The 20,290-nt window shown below is 39.8% G+C and overlaps 1 protein-coding gene across 8 annotated transcripts in view; it reads right to left on the bottom strand.

The window, feature by feature from the left end:
- METTL8 (methyltransferase 8, tRNA N3-cytidine) overlaps window positions 1-20,290 on the bottom strand; it is a 132,786-nt gene that overhangs the window by 95,202 nt on the left and 17,294 nt on the right. For 2 of the 8 annotated variants that reach the window (XR_010944391.1, XM_067741550.1), the window contains exons 1-2: window positions 5,107-5,280; window positions 2,140-2,294 (exon numbers count right to left, since the gene is read on the bottom strand). Coding sequence is in view for 6 of the 8 variants with exons in the window: in XM_067741550.1 (XP_067597651.1) it covers window positions 2,140-2,294; window positions 5,107-5,211 (260 nt within the window). In the remaining 2 variants the exon portion in view is untranslated. Of the gene's footprint in view, window positions 1-2,139; window positions 2,295-5,106; window positions 5,282-6,035; window positions 6,194-6,231; window positions 6,408-20,290 lie in introns of those variants that run through there. The other 6 variants (XR_010944392.1, XM_067741552.1, XM_067741554.1 and 3 more) reach the window with 6 other exon arrangements.

Below are 20,290 nucleotides of genomic sequence, written 5' to 3'. Positions count from 1 at the left end.
ACCTGTTTGACATAGAGAACAAACCAGTGGTTTTACCAGGGGGAGAGAGAAGAGGGAGGGGCAATATAGGGGTAGGGAATTAAGAGGTACAAACTATTATGTATAAAATAAGCTACAAGGATGAGAATATAGCCAATATTTTGTAACTATAAATGGAGTATAACCTTTAAAAATTGTGAATCACTATACTTTATACCTGTAACTTATATAATATTGTACATCAACTATACTTCAATTTAAAAAAAGAAGATAAAAACAAAAAAAACAAACAAAAAAAAAGGGCTTCCCTGGTGGCGCAGTGGTTGAGAGTCCGCCTGCCAATGCAGGGGACACGGGTTCGTGCCCCGGTCTGGGAAGATCCCACATGCCGCGGAGCAGCTGGGCCCATGAGCCATGGCTGCTGGGCCTGCACGTCCGGAGCCTGTGCTCCGCAACGGGAGAGGCCACAACAGTGAGAGGCCCGCGTAATGCAAAAAAAAAAAAAAACAAAAAACAAACAAACAAAACAAGAAGATAAACCACCTGTTTTTCTTCTATTATATTTAAAAAAAAATCAATTTACCTCTTGATTTTGCTATTTCTATTAGTCATCTAGGATCAAACCTTCAGAGTCAAATGTTTCCTTTTCCTTTATTCTACAAAAGCACCAAGTTCTATTTTTCTTCCCTTACAATCTCTCTCTCATTTTCCCTTTTCTGCTTCTAGTTCTACCTGCTGATCTATCCTTATACTGTTATACAAATACTTATACTTAATATACCATGTATAATGAATGCCATTTCTCTTTAGTGGCTCTGTAATACCTTTCACTTCAGGTGTGAATTTAAGACCACACACAATCTTGCTCCTACCCCACACCTGGTCTATTACCATTCCAACCTTATCATTTACCAATCTCCTAGAAGAGACTTTATTTTTGGCAAACTATCCTGTTCTCCTGAATATGCCTTATACTTCCTCATCTAGGTGAATATGACTGTCTACCCACCTAGAATGCCCTTACTCCAGCTTTACCTATCTATTATTCCACAAATATTTATGTGTCAGGCACCATACTGGGTACTGGAGAAAGAATAAATATCTCAGTTTCCCCACTTAAACCTTCCTTTATATGCCAATTATAACTCAATAAAGCTGAAAAATAAATCTTCCTGACTATGCCAAAATAGAAGTGATCCTGCATTGTTGAGTTGTTCTTTTTTTTTTTTTTTTTTTTTTTGCTGTACGCGGGCCCCTCCCATTGCGAAGCACAGGCTCCGGATGCGCAGGCCCAGTGGCCATGGCTCTCGGGCCCAGCCGCTCTGCGGCATGTGGGATCCTCCCGGACCAGGGCACGAACCCGTGTCCCCTGCATCGGCAGGTGGACTCTCAACCACTGCGCCACCAGGGAAGCCCTTGAGTTGTTCTTATACAGACCTATGCCTTATAAGAACACTCTGGGCCCTTACAATTTGCTGCCTTGTATTCCTAATTATCAGTTTTTCCTATAAATACCCATCTATCTTCACAAATAAAGGGTGGATTTCCTAAAAGCATGAATTAAGGTCAAACCAATGTGTTCTCCCTGGTGCTCAGTAAGCAGCAGGTACTGAGTTCACATTTGCTGATTGATAAGTACTTGTAATAGAGGCAAATGGAGGGCTCTACCTAGAAAAGAAGCCCCCTCAGTGATATGCTGCCAAATCAGGATCAGAGGTGAGCAGGGACGGCCTGCAAGAACCCAAAGCTGAGGAAAGCACTTGGGAAACTTCACTTTTCTAATTCTCTTTGCAAAGAAATTCAGAATTGGCAACATTTAAGTTGGGATCAGTTACCCTTGCTTTTAACTTCAACAACATAAGTGCTCAATTTAAAAAATCCTTTTCTGGCACTAAATGAAAATAACACTGGTGATGCTTAATGTACATACATTATATCACACTTAAAAGATAACTTACCGGGCTTCCCTGGTGGCGCAGTGGTTAAGAGTCCGCCTGCCGATGCAGGGGACACGGGTTCATGCCCCGGTCCGGGAAGATCCCACATGCCACGGAGCGGCTGGGCCCGTGAGTCATGGCCGCTGAGCCTGCGCTCCGCAACAGGAGAGGCCACAACAGTAAGAGGCCTGTGTACCACACACACACAAAAAAGATAACTTACCACATGTTGTGTTCAAAAACTTTGGCTGGATCAGTTAAAATCCTTGATCCCAGAGGGGCCACTGGGTGATAACTACTTCGGTATCTGTGAGGCACCTTTCTTATCCTTAGACGAGAAAAATAATTTCTCCAAATCACATTCATCCTCATCAGTACCTGGAAAGTTACAAACAGTTAATTAGTCAATATGGATTAAACGACATATTATTTATCTAAGAGCCAATAACTGGCCTAAAAGGTTTACAAGCTGAGACAGGACATCAAAACTAAAAAATTTGAAATGAAAGATGGGCATGGTAGCTTCTTTCCTGAAGTATTTTTCAGGCCAAGAGAAGGAAAAAGAATATCTGGAGTGTCCAACATTGCCTGGCATTCTTTATAAGTCACAGCCTTGACCAACTTGGCTTTCTTTGGTATTTGCTTATATAATTTTTAGCACATGGCTAAAGCATGTAAGCCCAGAATCTGGATTTTGTATACTAAAAAGTTTTTTTAAGTGATTTTATTATTTTGTTTTGGGAATTCTATGCAAATGTATTTCTAGGGAATATTTGATGACCACTAGACCAAAAACCCAAGTATAGGAGCAGAATAAGAAAACAAATTTTAAAAATCTCATTCCCTGGGCTGGGCTGAATAATATGAATATTGGTAAAATAACTATATTAAGATATGATCCCAACAGTTCTTATTCTAACAACCCTGTATACATACATTTTAAAGAATAATCAGTAATGCATTTGCAAAACAGATTTCCCTGTACAAAACGCATGCTTAAATCCCAGCTCAAGAGGAGAATCATCATTTGATTAGCCAAATCTATCTCCATTTCTGGAGAATAACTTAAACATTTAAAGAGTATGTTATTTTAATTATGTACTGGCATATATGTCGGCTTAAAATCTTCATGGAAAAGTATAAAAAATAAGCTCTAAAGAGCTTATGTTTTCCAATAAGAATTCATTGTAATACCGCTTGGCATTTCACCCCCATTCAGTTGTTAATCGCAACATTCAGCCTAACACTGTAAGCTGTCAGGTAGAAACGGATAATGAAAGGTGTGTATATATAATATGCATTAGAGACTATCCCAGGTGCTATCAGGCATAAAAATGACATGTATTGTACACCCTTTACCACCTTACTGAAAGTCAATGGGTTTTAAGACTACGAATTCCAAAACAAACTGCAGAATGTCAAAAACATCTCATTGTGCTTTTAAACATAAAATTCAAGATTTTCCTTTTGGGAAAAAAAGGCTTAGTTATACACACCAAAAAGACTGCAATGATTCCATTCAAATGTGACTAACAGTGATGAGAAATGAAACATTCAATAGCTAGTGCAGATCTCCTGTTTCTTATTTGTTTTTCCTTCTCCACTAAATGCAAGCTCTTTGGTGGAGGCAAATGAAATCAAATGCTCTGCCTACCACTACCTTTCCTCTGATGTGCCTTTGTTCTTTTCTCCTGTCACTGTTCCACATAAGACTAACAAAACCCTACTAGCACAATTATTTTTAGAGCTCTCTTTCTGCACTGAACATTATTCATAAAATCTTCCGTATGCTGAAGAGTAGAAATGGATTACACCTAGAAAAAGAGGCAATTCATGCTCAAAAGTATGAAATGATGTAAATGTTTTCCACCCAGGAAAGCCAAATCAAAATGAAATTTCAATCCTTCAAATAATCACGTGATACTTATCTATATCTATCTATATATAGAAGAGGAAGAGAAGGGAAAAAAAGATGTTTCTCTCACTATAAATGCCCAAGAACATCTACAGACAGCTGGAGACAAAAAGGCATAACTAGATTGGATATTAGGCAATTCAGGAAAATGTCAGAGAAGTGTGTGCCTTGCAGACCGCTAGCCCATAGAAAAACACGGTATAGCCAGGGCCTAAACATGTGGCAATTTGTCCAGCTTAGGCAGCTTTTTCTAATTCACCACACAAACATCTTTATTTCATTTATGTATTATCTACAACAGCCTTGCAATGCTCTTTATCTTTTATATTATATAAATATATAGTAAACTGTATAATAAACATAATATAGATACATAATACAACTACTTAACATAAATGCTTTCTCAAATAAATTGCAAACTTCTATGGGCAGCACCAAGCTGCTTGTGAATTAATTGTTTGACTGACTACACACAAATGGTACTTGTCTGACATAAATTTAATTGGAAGGAAGGTACTTCATATTTCCCAAGGTGGCTCCTTAGATCCCTGCAGTGTGGAAGAAGGAAGTGACCGAAGAGTTGACACTATACAGGCAGCTATCCAGTTATAGTCACTGCAATGATTAATAAATATGTGCTTTATGTTATGACTATCATGTTAGCTTAATGGTTACTAGGTCATGTTTCCATTTTGTGATGAGAAAAAAAGAGAAGGGCAGGGTCAGCTCCCAAAAGAATTCTGGTAGAGAAAATTGGTTTCTGCCACCAGAGAGTCCCACTCTCTTTAGGTACCCTCTATTAACTCTCTTTTGGCATACCCTAATTTGTTTGTTTGTTTTTTTTTTTGGAATGCAAAGTTTATTTAAAACATCTTTATTGGAGTATAACTGCTTTACAATGGTGTGTTGGTTTCTGCTTTATAACCAAGTGAATCAGCTATACATATACATATATCCCCATATCTCCTCCCTCTTGCATCTCCCTCCCACCCTCTCTATACCACCCCTCTAGGTGGTCACAAAGCATCGAGCTGATCTCCCTGTGCTATGTGGCTGCTTCCCACTAGCTATCTATTTTACATTTGGTAGTGTATATATGTCCATGCCACTCTCTCACTTCATCCCAGCTTACCCTTCACCCTCTCCATGTCAAGTCCATTCTCTACATCCGCGTCTTTATTCCTGTCCTGCCGCTAGGTTCATCAGAACCTTTTTTTTTTAGATTCCATATATACGTGTTAGTATACGGTATTTGTTTTTCTCTTTCTGACTTACTTCACTCTGTGTGACAGACTCTAGGTCCATCCACCTCACTACAAATAACTCAATTTCGTTTCTTCTTATGGTTGAGTAATATTCCATTGTATATATGTGCCACATCTTCTTTATCCATTCATCTGTCGATGGACACTTAGGTTGCTTCCATGTCCTGGCTATTGTAAACAGAGCTGCAATGAACATTGTGGTACATGACTCTTTTTGAATTATGGTTTTCTCAGGGTATATGCTCAGTAGTGGGATTGCTGGGTCGTATGGTAGTTCTATTTTTAGTTTTTTAAGGAACCTCCATGCTGTTCTCCATAGTGGCTGTATCAGTTTACATTCCCACCAACAGTGCAAGAGGGTTCCCTTTCCTCCACACCCTCTCCAGCATTTATTGTTTCTAGATTTTTTGACGATGGCCATTCTGACCGGTGTGAGGTGATACCTCACTGTAGTTTTGATTTGCATTTCTCTAATGATTAGTGATGTTGAGCATTCTTTCATGTGTTTGTTGGCAATCTGTATATCTTCTTTGGAGAAATGTCTATTTAGGTCTTTGGCATACCCTAATTTGAATACAAGTTTAATTAAGATATTATTTGCATAATGAAATTGTATGGATTAGTACTTTTATTTGAAATAACACAAAGAAGCATAGCTAAAAATATTCTATTCACCCAAAAGAAGGCAGGAAAGGAAGGAGGAGAAACCAAAGATCAGATGGAACCATTAGAAAACAAATACCAAGATGACATATTTAAATCCAACCATATCAGTAATTACATTAAGTGTAAATGGATTCCAGTTAAAAGACACAGGTTGCTAATTTGTATGAAAAAGCAATACTCAACCATATACAGGTCTCCCCCACTATCCGAAAGTAGAGGATTCCTGTGAAACCTTTTGTAAGCCAAAATGGCGTAAAGCAAAAAAGCAATTACCTTAGGACACATCTTGTTAACAAAATAAATCAAGATAAAGCACAGATGCTCAAAGCTATGGCGGCTTAATGCTGGGATGCTGAGTGTAGTTCCCAGGGAAGGAGCTTGGAGGTGCCGCTCTTGATGCTCAGGGTTTGCACCGCCTCTATAACAGCTCACTGCAAAACAAACACTGAAAGCTATTTTCGGTTTTCACCTTTTTTCGTAGAAGTGAAAATCCTCTTCAGATTTCTTTCATTTAGACCAATGTAGGTCTTTCATCAAAGTGAAGGAGGTAAAGCAAACTTTCAAAAAGCAGGGCATACCTGTATTGTCTATAAGAGAAGCACTTTAAAGATACAAATAGATTACAATTAAAAAAGAGATGGGACCTGGTAGCCCTACAAGCATTTGGTGTTAAACATAAACTCTGCGCAATGATGACTGGGATGGTAAAAGAGCAGCACAAATATTTGAGCAGGAGAGCAGTCCTTTCTTGATTCCTTCCGGTGAGCAGGGGTTGCTGCTGACATTTCTTCTTATCTGAGGTGGTGGGATCTAGGTCTTTCCAGATCTTTCCAGTTCACCTCCAGTGTTTTAATTGCTCTGGAGATACAACGGAGCAATAAACTTGGGAAGCTGCCCTTTACACCTGCTGGCATTTGAGGGTATAGGAGTGAGTTAAAGGGTCAGGAATCAGAAATTACACTTATTTAATGAAGCAACTTAGTAGCTCCACTTTTTTGTCTTTCATAATTCACATATTCAGTTGTGAAATCTGACATACATACAGACAAGTGCATAAAACACGGATGTTTAATAAACAGTCGTAAAAGAAGCAGCCCTTCAGCGTACTTGTGCTCAGCAGCCCCTGCTCCCACCTCAGACAAAAGCCCCCGCCCTGCCTGGTGCTCATTTCCTTCCTTGTGTGTCCCCAGTTTTGCCATCTACTGATGCATTCCTAAACAACACTGTTTAATTTTGCCTATTTTTGAAACTTATATAAATGGCGATCCTACTTTATATCTTCTGGGTCTTCTTGGGCTCTGTAGTACATTGAAAAAAAAGAAAACAAAAAGAGATACCATGCAAACACTGCATGAAAAAAACTAATGGAGGTATAATAATAGACAAAATAGACTTTTAAAAAGACTATTACATTTAATAATGATGAGCCAATTCATCAAGACATAAAAATCTTAAATGTACATGTACCTAATACCAGAGCTTCAAAATACACGAAGCAAAAATAGAATCTTTTAAAAGGAAAAATTAACAAATTCACGGCAATACTTGGAGATTTTAATAGCCCTCTCTCAGTAATAAACAGAACAACACTCAGAAATGAACTATCAAAAAATCAATAAGGACACAGGAGTTTTGAACATTATCAACTTGACCTGAATGACATTTATAGAAAGAGCAATATACCTAATAACAGCACAATACACATTTCTTCAACTGATCATGAACCATTTGCCAAGGCAGACCACATATGCTGAGCTATAAGACAAGTCTTAATAAATTCCAAAGTATTCAAATCATACAGAGTATGTTTTCTGACCACAACAGCAATATTAAATGTTAATATTTTTGATGAATTGACTCATTAATAAATGCCCCTCCTTATTTCTAGTAATAGTCATTTTCTGGAAGTAAATTTTATGTATATTTTACCACAATAAAAAAACAAACCAAAAAACCTTCCTACAAAGAAAACTGGAGGCCCTGATGACTTCACTAGTGACTATCAAATGTTTAAGGAGGAAATAACACCAATCTTACACAGACTCTTTCAGAAAATAGGGGAGAGAACACTTCTCAATTTGTTTTATGAGGCCAGCATAACATGGAAAAGTAGTACAACTGTATGAAATAAAGGTCTGAATATTGGCCACATTATTACAATGCAGTTTTCCCACAGACTTAGGGCTTCTCATTATAGTTCCTAGTTATCAGGTGTTTGTCAGGAATAAAACTTGCAGATATCCAAAAGAGGGAAGCCTGGTAAGAGTTTTCTAGGCATGTCTTGGTGTGCTTTAATTGCTAAGGCAGTTTGAGTTACAACAGTCCAGAGCAGAGAAATACGAAGGCAACAAGAATTTCCACAAATCCTTGTTAGGTGTTTGAGTTTTAATTTACAGTTGGAAACACCTTAAAAGGTTTGTGGTTCTGATGCTTCACTTAACTTAGCTCAAACTGGTTCTGCCATATCAAATTCTAGTCCATATAATCAAGTGGTATTTCTTTTACTTACTTTGCCTATAGGTTCTCACTTTCAGCTCACCATCCTATGGTGGTTCTTCCTCTCAAGTCCTATCAAGGTCAAAATGAAACAGAATGAAGAAGGAGCATGGCTTTAGGGCCATGGTCCTCTGATACCTCAACACCAAGACTCAGTCATGAATAGTCAGTTGGCTAAAGCAATCACTGAGGAACAGATCCAGAAAGGAACTGAAGCTCATATGGGTATCAGAGTGAGAGAATTTCATTATCAATAGCATTTATTATGCTATAACTACATTGGTATGCCATGAAGAGCTGACAGACTTCCTGCCAGCTCTCAGATGTAGGTAAGTGTGCACCCATTTTAGAATACAAGGAAACAAACAAATGTATAAAATGACTTGGGTTCCACATATATATCGTATGACAAGCCAAGGAGAAGGTGGTTTTAACACTCACAAGTTTTCTGAGCTTACCACTAACACCACATTATGCTTGTAGCAAAAGCAGTAGCCTTGGTGTAGAAGGACGACTTTTAGGGAAGAGATCTCTGCCCTACCTCCAAATTTTGGCTAAATGCTTTGCTTTCCACTAAAATGTGGCCCTTTTCACAATGACTCACAGCCCTTACCATACCATACCAACAAAACTATATCATATTCTTCTGAAACAGGTAAGATGTATATAGGATATTTCATGTTTTAAGTAACTGCAAATGTTATTTTTGTAGAGTAATTGTTTTAACTACTTCTTAAATAAAAGGGATAATTTTAGTAAAAGGAAATACTGCATGCCATACATTGCAATTTGAAAAAATCTTTGAGGAAGTAAATCACCAATCCCAATTTATTTTTCATATAAATATTAATATTTTAAAAAGTTAAGTATTTACCATGTTTGAGGCCCTGTTCTAAGCACTTTACATGTATTATCTTATTTAACCTCTATTTCCCTACCAAGGGGTCCTATTTTTATACCCATATTACATAGGAAAACCTCACAGAGAATGAAGTAAAGTAACATGCTTAAAGTTACCCAACCAATAACTAATGGGGCTTCAACTTGACCCAAAGCAGTTGAACGGGAGAGCCTATGCTCTACCTTTTTTTAAAAACATCTTTGTTATGCACAGATATACAATTTGCGCCCTACCTTTGTACACCACACATACAAGAAGGATCACAGTATTGACTCCCCAGTCTTTACTGGGGTTGCTAATTTGTTGTATTTGATTTAAGGAAGCCCAGAATTTCTTCCCTCCCTTCATCTTTCTCAATTCTGTTTTTTTCTCTTGGGCCTTAATCAAACAGCAAGCAATGCCACTGGGAGACACCAGTCCCCAGATGTAGGGCAGCACAGTCATTCTCTTTTTCAGTACTCAAATCTCAAGGTACAGGCAAAGTGCTCTTGCATAACCTAAATAACATAACATTTTAACACCCTGTTCTTTTCACTGGTCTTTTACTTTTACTCAGTTGAGGAGTAGAGGCAAAGAAGGACTTCTTTCCCTTACTATTTAAGCTTGAGCCTAAGATTGCTTCCTCACATCTCAATACTATTGGGAGGGCACCAAAGAACTAGAGCAAATAGTACTGTTGTTTGTGTAAATCTGTAATGATTATCCTTGGAGCACTTCGCTGGCTCTGAGCTGCCTCCCTAAGAATGATTCCCAGTTGTCTCAGCTCACTGAAATCTCAGAGAAAGAAACTGCCATTAATCATACACTAAATGCCTGCCCTTTGCTTAAAAGTTAACTTCCCTTGGATGTTTCCTGGGTTCTGAGCATCCTTTAAATGAGTAAATTAGTGAGACATTCATGTTTTTACCTTTGTAACTGTTTAGCTTTCCTTCTCTGGCTGGGAAGCTGGTACAAAGGTTTCATTCAGAGGAACAAACAACATCTAGATAAAGCTGCACTAACATTACCTGAGAGGCTACCATTAATGAGAGCAAATTAAAGTGCTATTGTTGTACTGTTTTGAATAGTGAAAGCCACAGGTAAGAAACACTTAAGTATCAACTACAGGCGTGAAAACTGAAGCTTCAATTAACTCTGTCAATTTCAGAGAACTCTGAGGGTGACCATCTGTGAGGCAAAGAGCTCAGGCCACTCGTACATCTTGTTTTAATCTTTCTTTGGATGATTATAATTTCAGAGAATAAATAAGGTTATTAGCAAGAACAGAACAACAACAATAATTACAGTAAGTATTTGCAGAGCACTTTGATCACACTATGATGTCAGTCACTCTGCAGCTTCAAAATGGGAATCTCATGCTGTGTTTGCTCTCTAAGACCACCCTTAAAGGTGTCACCATGCACTCACACACAAAAGAAGTTACTGGGACTCACACGTTATATGAAGGATTTCATGTAAACCCATCTCAAAGCTGCCTTAAACCTGAATATCTGAAGGGTATTCTAATTGCTCTGGAAGTTGTCTCCAAAAACACGCTGGACCAGAATGAAATCTGTTTTAACTCATTCACCTGCCATTTCACATTTGTGCGCACTACAGTAACTTCTAGAAGTAGTAATCAGATTTGGTGGGCTGAGAAAAGGTATTAAGTTACATGCATGCTTTATGTGTTACCAGTCCTTACAAATTCTAGTAAAAAACTCTCATGAATGACGTTAATGGAGTTCTACACTTAATGAGACTTCTGCTTCCTGATTCATTGCAAATGGCCTTAACCCTAGGTACTCTAGATGGCAGGAGATGCTTGCACCTGTATGCAGGATTTACCCAGTCATGTTTGGACTAATGTATCAATAAGGCTGTCCTGGCACAAAATGGAATATTATAAAGAATTCAAGTTATAAATGAATGTTATATATAAAAACCTTGGGGGGGGCTTCCCTGGTGGCGCAGTGGTTAAGAATCTGCCTGCCAATGCAGGGGACACAGGTTCGGGCCCTGGTCTGGGAAGATCCCACATGCTGCGGAGCAACTAAGCCTGTGCGCCACAACTACTGAGCCTGCACTCTAGAGCCCGCGAGCCACAACTACTGAGCCCATGTGCCACAACTACTGAAGCCCGCGCACGCCTAGAGCCCATGCTCTGCAACAAGAGAAGCTACTGCAAAGAGAAGCCTGTGTACCTCAACGAAGAGTATCCCCCGCTCGCCACAACTAGAGAAAGCCCACGCGCAGCAACAAAGACCCAACACAGCCAAAAATAAATAAATAAAATAAATAAATAATTTAAAAAATCTTAGGAAAAAAAAAAAACTTGGGGACTTCCCTGGTGGCACAGTGGTTAAGAATACGCCTGCCTATGCAGGGGACACGGGTTCGATCCCTGTCCAGGAAGATCCCACACGTCACGGAGCAACTAAGCCCGTGAGTCACAACTACTGAGCCTGCGCTCTACAGCCCACGTGCCACAGCTACTGAGCCCACATGCCATAGATACTTAAGCCTGTGTGTCTAGAGCCCGTGCTCTGCAACAAGAAAAGCCATGCAATGAGAAGACTGCACACTGCAATGAAGAGTAGCCCCCGCTCTCTGCAACTAGAGAAAGCCCGTGAGCAGCAACGAAGACCCAACACAGCCATAAATAAATAAATAAACAAATTTATTAAAAAAAAAAAAAAAGGAATCCGCCTGCCAATGCAGGGGACACAGGTTTGAGCCCTGGTCTGGGAAGATCCCACATGCTGCGGAGCAACTAAGCCCATGCACCACAACTACTGAGCCTGTGCTCTAGAGCCTGCGAGCCACAACTACTGAGCCCGCATGCCACAACTACTGAAGCCTGTGCACCTAGAGCCTGTGCTCCACAACAAGAGAAGCCACCACAATGAGAAGTCCATGCACTGCAATGAAGAGTAGCCCCCGCTCGCTGCAACTAGAGAAAGCCCGCACGCAGCAATGAAGACCCAATGCAGCCAAAAATAAAAATAATTTTTAAAAAAAACGCGAAACAGAACATTAATGAATAAAAGCATCCAAATGAATGTATTTCCATAATTTCAAAAGAATGTGGGATTTAGGTAGGCAGAAATTATAGAACTGTGTAAATTCTATTTTAAAGAACTACAATTAGTTATAACTTGCAAAAAATCAAGGCAAACTGCACCATGGTCTATCAGGTAAAAATTTGACTGTCACATCACAGGAGGTATGACACAGAAAAGGCACCAGAGAATGGAAAGTAAAATTCACAAGAATGATACAATTTCCACATGAAAACAGACAAGTCGAAAGTTTCCAGGGAGCAATACAGAATGCTAGGAATATAGAGTGGGTAGTCAGAGTATGTTAGATTCCTCATTAGGTACATTTGTGCTTTCTACCAATAACAGATGTTGCTCCCACTGAGATCAAGCCTTTTCTCCTCTTGTCTTAAAGAGTCTTCTTGGCCTGGTCTTCTGTCTACCCTCAGGCCTTTTATCCAACAGGAAACAGATTCCTGACCTCCTTGTGGCCTTGTGATTACTTGGAGCTTAATTCCAACATCTTGGCCTTATTGAAAAGATTAGCCTTCCTAAAAATACACCTTCCCATCTTCTCTTGCAGTTGGAGGAGCCATGTGACCATGTTCTAGATGACAGAAGTCTGTTAACGGGCAAAAGTCTTTGCCTCCATACAGAAGGGAAAGGGGCTGGAGGATGGCTTGCTGACACCCTCACTCTGCCTTTTTCCTGAATAAAGGAAAGTGATGCTGTGTACAGGTGAGGGAAAGGGCCTGGTTCTTGACAGTATCATTGAACAGGTAAACCAATGATAGTTACCACTTTCCTCTGGATTTCCTGCTAGATGAGAAAAATAAATCCTTATATATTTTAGCCACTATTAGGTTTTCTGTAATTTTCACCCAAGAGGATTCTAACATAACATCCATTACTATTGAGTCCTAGGAATCCAGGGACAAATCTATTTGGTTCCTGCCCTCAAGAACCTTATCACCAGGGCTTCCCTGGTGACGCAGTGGTTAAGAATCCGCCTGCCAATGCAGGGGACACCCGTTCAAGCGCTGGTCCACGAAGATTCCACATGCTGTGGAGCAACTAAGCCTGTGAGCCACAACTACTGAGCCTGCGCTCTAGAGCCTGCGAGCCACAGCTACTGAAGCCCGCGCACCTAGAGCCCATGCTCTGCAGTAAGAGAAGCCACCACAACGAGAAGCCCGCGCACTGCAACAAAGAGTAGCCCCTGCTCACCGCAACTAGAAAAAGCCCACATGCAGCAACAAAGACCCAATGCAGCCAAAAAGAAATTAAAAAAAAAAAAAAAAGAAACTTACCACCAAGTGAAGAAAAATGAGATGCAAACAGAGTCCTGATAAATGTGTAATAGAGGTGGGAATAAAGTGCTATTAAAGTACAGAGGCATTGGTGATTAAGTCTCTTGGTTGTGGCTAGGGAAAGCTTCCTGGTGAAGGCAACATCTGTGCTGGGTCTAGAAGAGTGAGTGGCAATATTCCAAGGAGATAAGGGTAAAAACCAGGGCACCCCAGACAGAGGGACTAGCACAAATAAAGACAAAGAAGTGTGAAAACATATGGTATATTCAGGGAAGCAAAAGTAATTTGAAGAAAGATGCTAAGTAACTTTGGAAATGAGTAGAGTCTGTAAGACTAAGGGCAGTAAGAATTGTAATAAGCACTGTGCTTTAGTTGATAAAGGGTTAACCATTCTGAAGTCACTATACAAATACACTGGAATTGAACAATTAAGAAGCAGATGGTGGGAATCAGGTTTCTCACCAGGAGTGGAAGGTTATGGATAAGTGAGGGGAGAAGGCTAGAATAATTCATATGGTAATGAATTAGAATTGGAGTCATCAGTATGAACTCATATTTAGCTTATAAATACAGATGTTACATACAGAACTAATTATAGATGTGTGTATATACATGGGTTAGCATACACACATATATTTCCTTATTCTGTTAGTTGAGAGGCAAACATACCCCTGTAGCAACAAGCACACCAGGGACCATCTTGGTTTCTAATACTATTCTCCAATAAAAGGAATCAGAGCTCCTTGGAAAAATAGCTGATGCTAGGATTGGGGCAGGGAATATATAAAATGAGCCTGTAGCATGGTGCCAGAAAGTAAGGAACTGCTCAAACAAAAACAAAAAAACAACCCACAATGATAAGGATATGTCAAAGGGACACATAAGCCAACTGAAAGCACTCCCAATGGCCAAAGCTGAAATACTGATACTCTGAACCACAAAATAATTTTGGCTTATAACCCAAAATATAAAATAAATATCCATGTGTTCATATTGATAGAAATGGTTGATTGACTAAACAAATAAATAAATGGGTGAGAAGGGACAAATCTCTCATGCAGAAGACTTCCAAATAATTTATGTAGACACTCCACCCTCAAGGAGGTGGAACATAACTCCTCATTCCTTAAATGTGGGCTGCGCATAGTTACTTCCTTCTAAAGAGTACAGTATGGGTGGGATGTGGGGGAGTGACTCTGCAGTGGAGAAACTTGAGAAACACTACCTCAGTCAGGTGATCAAGGTTAACATCAACAACGATAAGTCAGGTTGACAGTATATATTCTTTATATGATATGATGAGAATGGCACTTTGCCTCTGTATTCTTCTTCCTCCCCCAAACCCATAACTCCAGTCTAATCATGAGAAGAACATCAGACAAACCCCAACTGAGAAACATTCTTCAAAATACCTGACCAGTATTCCCCCAAACTGTCAAGGTCATCGAAAACAAGTTAAATCCGAGAAACTGTCAGAGCCAAGATGAGCCTAAAGAGACACGACAACTAAATGTAGTGTATCTTGGATGCAATCCTGTAACAGAAAAAGGATATTAGGTGAAAAAAAATTTTTTAATCTGAATAAACCATGGACTTTAGTTAACAATAATGTATCAGTATTGGTTCATTAATTGTGACAAATATAGATACTAATGTAAGATGTTAATAATAGGTGAATCTGGTATGGAGTATATGGTAACTATCTATACTATTCTCACAATTTCTCTGTAAATCTAAAACTGTTCTAAAATTAAACGTTTATTTTTTAAAAGTAATTTTATATGCTTAGAGCCTACGATGTGAGGGACAGATGGAGGTTGGAGTGGAGAAGTGATTATAAGGCCGGAAAATTAGGCAGGGGCCAGATAATGAGGAATCTTTATATATACCAAATTAAGCAGCTTGAATATTTTCTTATAGACACTGTCAACAACTGATAAGTTCTAAACAGGTAAACAACATGATCAGATTGTATTTTATAAAGATTGTTATGATGGTCTTATCCTGCCAGTTACTGCGCCCTAAATGAGAGCAGTAAAAATCAAAGCTCTGGGACTGGGGCATCTACAGCTTCTTAAATCTTCACATATGATCCTGGTGCACATCAATGACTTAAAACCACTCCTATACAGAATTGATTAGATGAGGGCTACACTCAAGAAGAATTTGTCACAGATCATGAGAGCCAAAGATAGTGGCATGGGCTTCCCTGGTGGCGCAGTGGTTGAGAGTCCGCCTGTCGATGCAGGGGACACGGGTTCGTGCCCCGGTCTGGGACGATCCCACATACCGTGGAGCGGCTGGGCCCGTGAGCCATGGCCACTGAGCCTGCGCGTCCGGAGCCTGTGCTCCGCAACGGGAGAGGCCACGACACTGAGAGGCCCGCGTACCGCAAAAAAAAAAAAAAAAAAAAGGTGGATAATGGTGGGATGTGGGTAGGGAAGGGAAGAGAATAAGGTCACTTTGCACATGACAAATTTTAAGGATCCCACAATACATTCAAATGAATATCCCCAAAAGATAGTTGGAAATGAGTTCAGGTAATTAGTAGGCATTAGAGATATAGATTTCAGAGACAAGTCCCTGGTCTACAGGTTGGTGGGTGAAGTCATGATGAATTGATCAAGAAAAAAAGGAGATAGATAGAATTCAAGGGAATACAATACTTAGGAGTCAGGTAGAGGAAGAGGAACCAGTTTATGTGATCAAATACTAAAGAACATTAAAAAAGGAGAAGCTAAAAATAAATAATTGGTTTTGAAGGCACAGATCAATTATGACCTTTATCAAAGTGATTTGAATCCTGGCTGTGCTGGCAGAATGCAGACTTTAGGAATAAGTAGGACACTGGGGTAGGGGAGGTAGTAAATGTAGAGGACTCTGATAAGCAGTAGCGAAGAAAAAAACAGAACTTGGGCCTTATCTTAAGGGATTCCCTAGGTCAAAGAAGTATTTGTTTAGATGCAAAGAATCCTAAGTATCTTTGTAGGATGAGAGAAAACCCAGTGTCGGAAACAAAATAGACTGAAGATAGCGGAAAGAGATGGATTGTTGACAAACAAGTTTCCAGAAGTGGGAGGTAGGGAGCGGGAATAAGTACACAGAAAACATGTTATCCATGTAAGGCATCAAGAACAATCTCATCCTCTGATGAGTAAGAACAGGTGTGCTTGTAGTGGAAGGGAAGATTGTTAAGAGAACCCCTTCCCAATGCTCTCTTCTTTGTGAAGTAAGAGGCTGCAAGGTAGGGAACCTGAGAAAAGAAGGAACAGGAAAAAAAAATGAGAAAGGAAACTAACAACATTTGAGTAAAGTAATGTGAACAACATAATTGGCCCACGTGAAGTTGCAACTCAAATTAGTGATCATTTATTAGCTGCCTCCTGAGTACTCACTCCCCACTTCCAATAGCTCATGGACCTGGGATCTATGAGTTTGCAGAGAAGCCACAGTGGACCTGGCTGAAGCCAGAGATGGACTGCATAACCTACACTGAGCCAATCAGTACATTCCAAATCTGTGGGCATCGTGACTGGTTCAGAGGTGAGCATCAGACTAAATCTGGCCAACAGAGTGCATCTCTTAGGTCTAGTGCTAGAAATTTTGGGACAAAGATGATTTTTCATACCTGTTACACGTGAAAGAGGAAGCATGAAGCCCTGGAGCTACTGAAAGCTGTATTAGTCAGCTCAGGCTGCCTTAACAAAATACCACAGCCTGGGTGGCTTAAACAGTAGAAATTTATTTTCTCACAGTTCTGGAAGCTAGAAGTCCAAGATCAAGGTGGCATCAGGGTTGGTTTCTGGTGAGGTCCTTCTTGCTACTTTCTTGCTGTGTCCTCACATGGCCTTCCATCTTGCATGCTTGTGGAAAGAGAGATCTTGGGTATCTCTTTCTCTTCTTATGAGGACACATTTCTATTGCATTAGGGCTCCATCCTTATCACCTCACTTAACTTTTATTTCCTCCACAAAGGCCTTATCCAAATATAGTCACATGGCGGGGGTTTGGGGCTTCAACGTATGAATTTGGGGGAAGGGGACACAATTCAGTCCATGACAAAAGCTATCTTGAAGCTACCTGGCCTAAGGATGATGGCACGGTACACATTTAGGATGAAGCCAACTCTGAAGAAGGAAAATTGGGAAAATAAAAAGAAGTTAGGTCCCACTGTTAATTAGTTAGATTAAGTTTCATTTGAAGCTAGTCCCACACCTGGCTTTTTCAGTTATTGAGCCAATATATTCCCTTAATTGTTTAAGCCAGTCTGAGTTTTCTGTTATCTCCAACCAAAAGTAACCTAAATAATATAGCAGTTATGTGATTTCCTCTACCACCAGGCAGTCTGAGAGGAAAATATGTGGTTTTACCTAGATTAGGCCTGTCTAGGCTTGTAGTACAGAAAGTAATGGTGATTTAGGATGTGGAATTGAGGGAGAATGTAACAAATGACCATAAAAACCCAAAACGACTAGAAATTTAAAAATAAAGAGGAGAGAGGAGAAGGAGGGATTGGGGAAGGTTGATGGACTTGATGTGGTTGAAGTCTGGGTTTAACAGAAACAAGGGGAAGAAAAGACAGACAGAAGGTACTGGTTAGTAATTAGGCCTTCTGAGTTTAACCTATGTCACCTAGTAACAAAAACAGTAATGCTGTAACAAGGAGAAGGAAATCCTATCTGAATGAGAGATGCTTACAGTGTGGGAGAACCACAAGGCCATGAACACCTAGGAAAAAGAAACATTTTAGCATGGACAAAAAGCTGAAATATGGACCCCCAACTACCACCTCATTTTAATCTTCAGCAGGTCATTATAATAAATCTCCATCCTTTGCTCCTCAGGATCAATCCCCCACTGGACACATTTAAGATCCTACGACAACTTTTTTAATTGTATATTTATTATGATAATCTAAAAAATAAAATCAGTAGGAGCAAATGTATAACTGCTACTTGATTTCAGTGCCTATATGTGCATTTATGATCTTGTTGCAACAAGTAGCACAGATATAAGATAGAAATGATGCATCTGAGTACACAGCACACTGTAAAAAGATTCTGCAGTATTTTTTTTTTTTTTTTGGCGGTACGCAGGCCTCTCACTGTTGTGGCCTCTCCCGTTGCGGAGCACAGGTTCCGGACGTGCAGGCTCAGCGGCCATGGCTCATGGGCCCAGCCGCTCCGCAGCATGTGGGATCTTCCCAGACCGGGGCACGAACCCGTGTCCCCTGCATCAGCAGGCGGACTCTCAACCACTGCACCACCAGGGAAGCCCGATTCTGCAGTATTTTGAGTTGAGAAAAGTGGTGAGGGAATTGAGAAGACACATAGCACACACAGTACAGATGGGATGAAGTCCAAAGAACCTGTGTGGTGGTGGTCAGTACCTTGTTTATAATGAGAGCTGCAATTTAGTTTTGGTAAAACATCAGCAGTCACGTTATAATGTTGTTAATTTGAATTTTATTGGCTTTGTGGTTGTATTTGTGCTTATTTTGATTTTATAGTTGAATAATAGCTCTATGTACAAAGAGCTTATAACCAGATTTGTGTTAATAATATAGTAAAATATCAACTCAGGGGTCTGAGAATTCTTTTCCTTTAAATGAAGGTTTATATATTTTTCAACATTGAGAAATACAGTATTAGAAGATTCTGTTCCAGAGAATTCTTCTCCCACTCTTCCTTAACAGCAGAAATACTCCAAGTAGGGCAGAATCACCTCAATTCTCCTTGGAAAACAATTTCAGGTGAAGAGGCAAAGGGTTTGGATGAAGTTGAATCCAGGATCTGCCACTTACTACCATATAACCTCTAACATGATACTTAACTTTGTTAACCTCAATTTCCTCAATAAAATGTGACTAATAAGATTATTGCAAAATATGGGAGGGTTATAGAAGGTGATCTATCTAGCATAATGTAGCATAGTGCTAGGTGCATGGTAAGTGCTCAATAAACTTTAGTTGATATTACTGTTGTTACCGTCAGTCTGGCTCTCCTTACAATTTCCCTAGGGCTTCATTAATACCACAGGATCAAGCTTCCTACTTGATGTGCTATGCTTATTATTCAGCCCTAAAGTAGTCCCAACTTCCCAAGAAAGTGAAAGACTGATTTACCAATGAAGTGGGGTGGTATAGTAGAAAGTGCTGAACTGAGAACAGAATAAGCCTCAAGTTTAAGTCATGGTACAGCCGATCCATTAATCATGATTTTTGGGAAAGTCACTTACTTTGCCTAAGGCTCATTTCTTAAATGGAGATAATTCGTAAGTCACAAAGTTTTTACAAAGAACATTATAAACGACATAGTGTTTCACAAATGTAAAGTCAAACTATTATTCAGTGAATTCCAGAAACATTTCTAAAAGACACCCCTTAAAGCTTGAAAAGGAAAAAGAAAATCACAAATAATTAGGAACCCCATTCCCACTTCCCTCTATTGAGCAATCAAGTATTGAGGTGGCCCATTCGGCAAAAAGGCAAACTGTGAAAGTAGCAATCAAGCCTTTTACTTACCATAACAGTGTAAACAAGAGGCAAAAAGAGGCACCGGCTCCCCAGTGTTCCATTTTCCCCTGTGGAATGACACCAGGCAAGGATCCAGTGGATGCAACAAAGATGGGGGAAACTGTCTCACTGCCCCAGACCCCTGAAAAAGAGGCTAATGCCTTTTTGTGGGCGCACGGACCGGCGCAGAGTGGGGGGTTTAGGAGGAAGGGAAGAGCTAAGAGAGGAATGGTACTGAGCCAAAGTGGAGAAAGGGTCTCCGCAGAGGCCCCCAATAAGGAGTCCTC

Source organism: Pseudorca crassidens, chromosome 6, assembly GCF_039906515.1.
Source record: "Pseudorca crassidens isolate mPseCra1 chromosome 6, mPseCra1.hap1, whole genome shotgun sequence".
Taxonomy (NCBI): domain Eukaryota; kingdom Metazoa; phylum Chordata; class Mammalia; order Artiodactyla; family Delphinidae; genus Pseudorca; species Pseudorca crassidens.
This window is presented reverse-complemented; position numbering and strand designations above follow the sequence as displayed.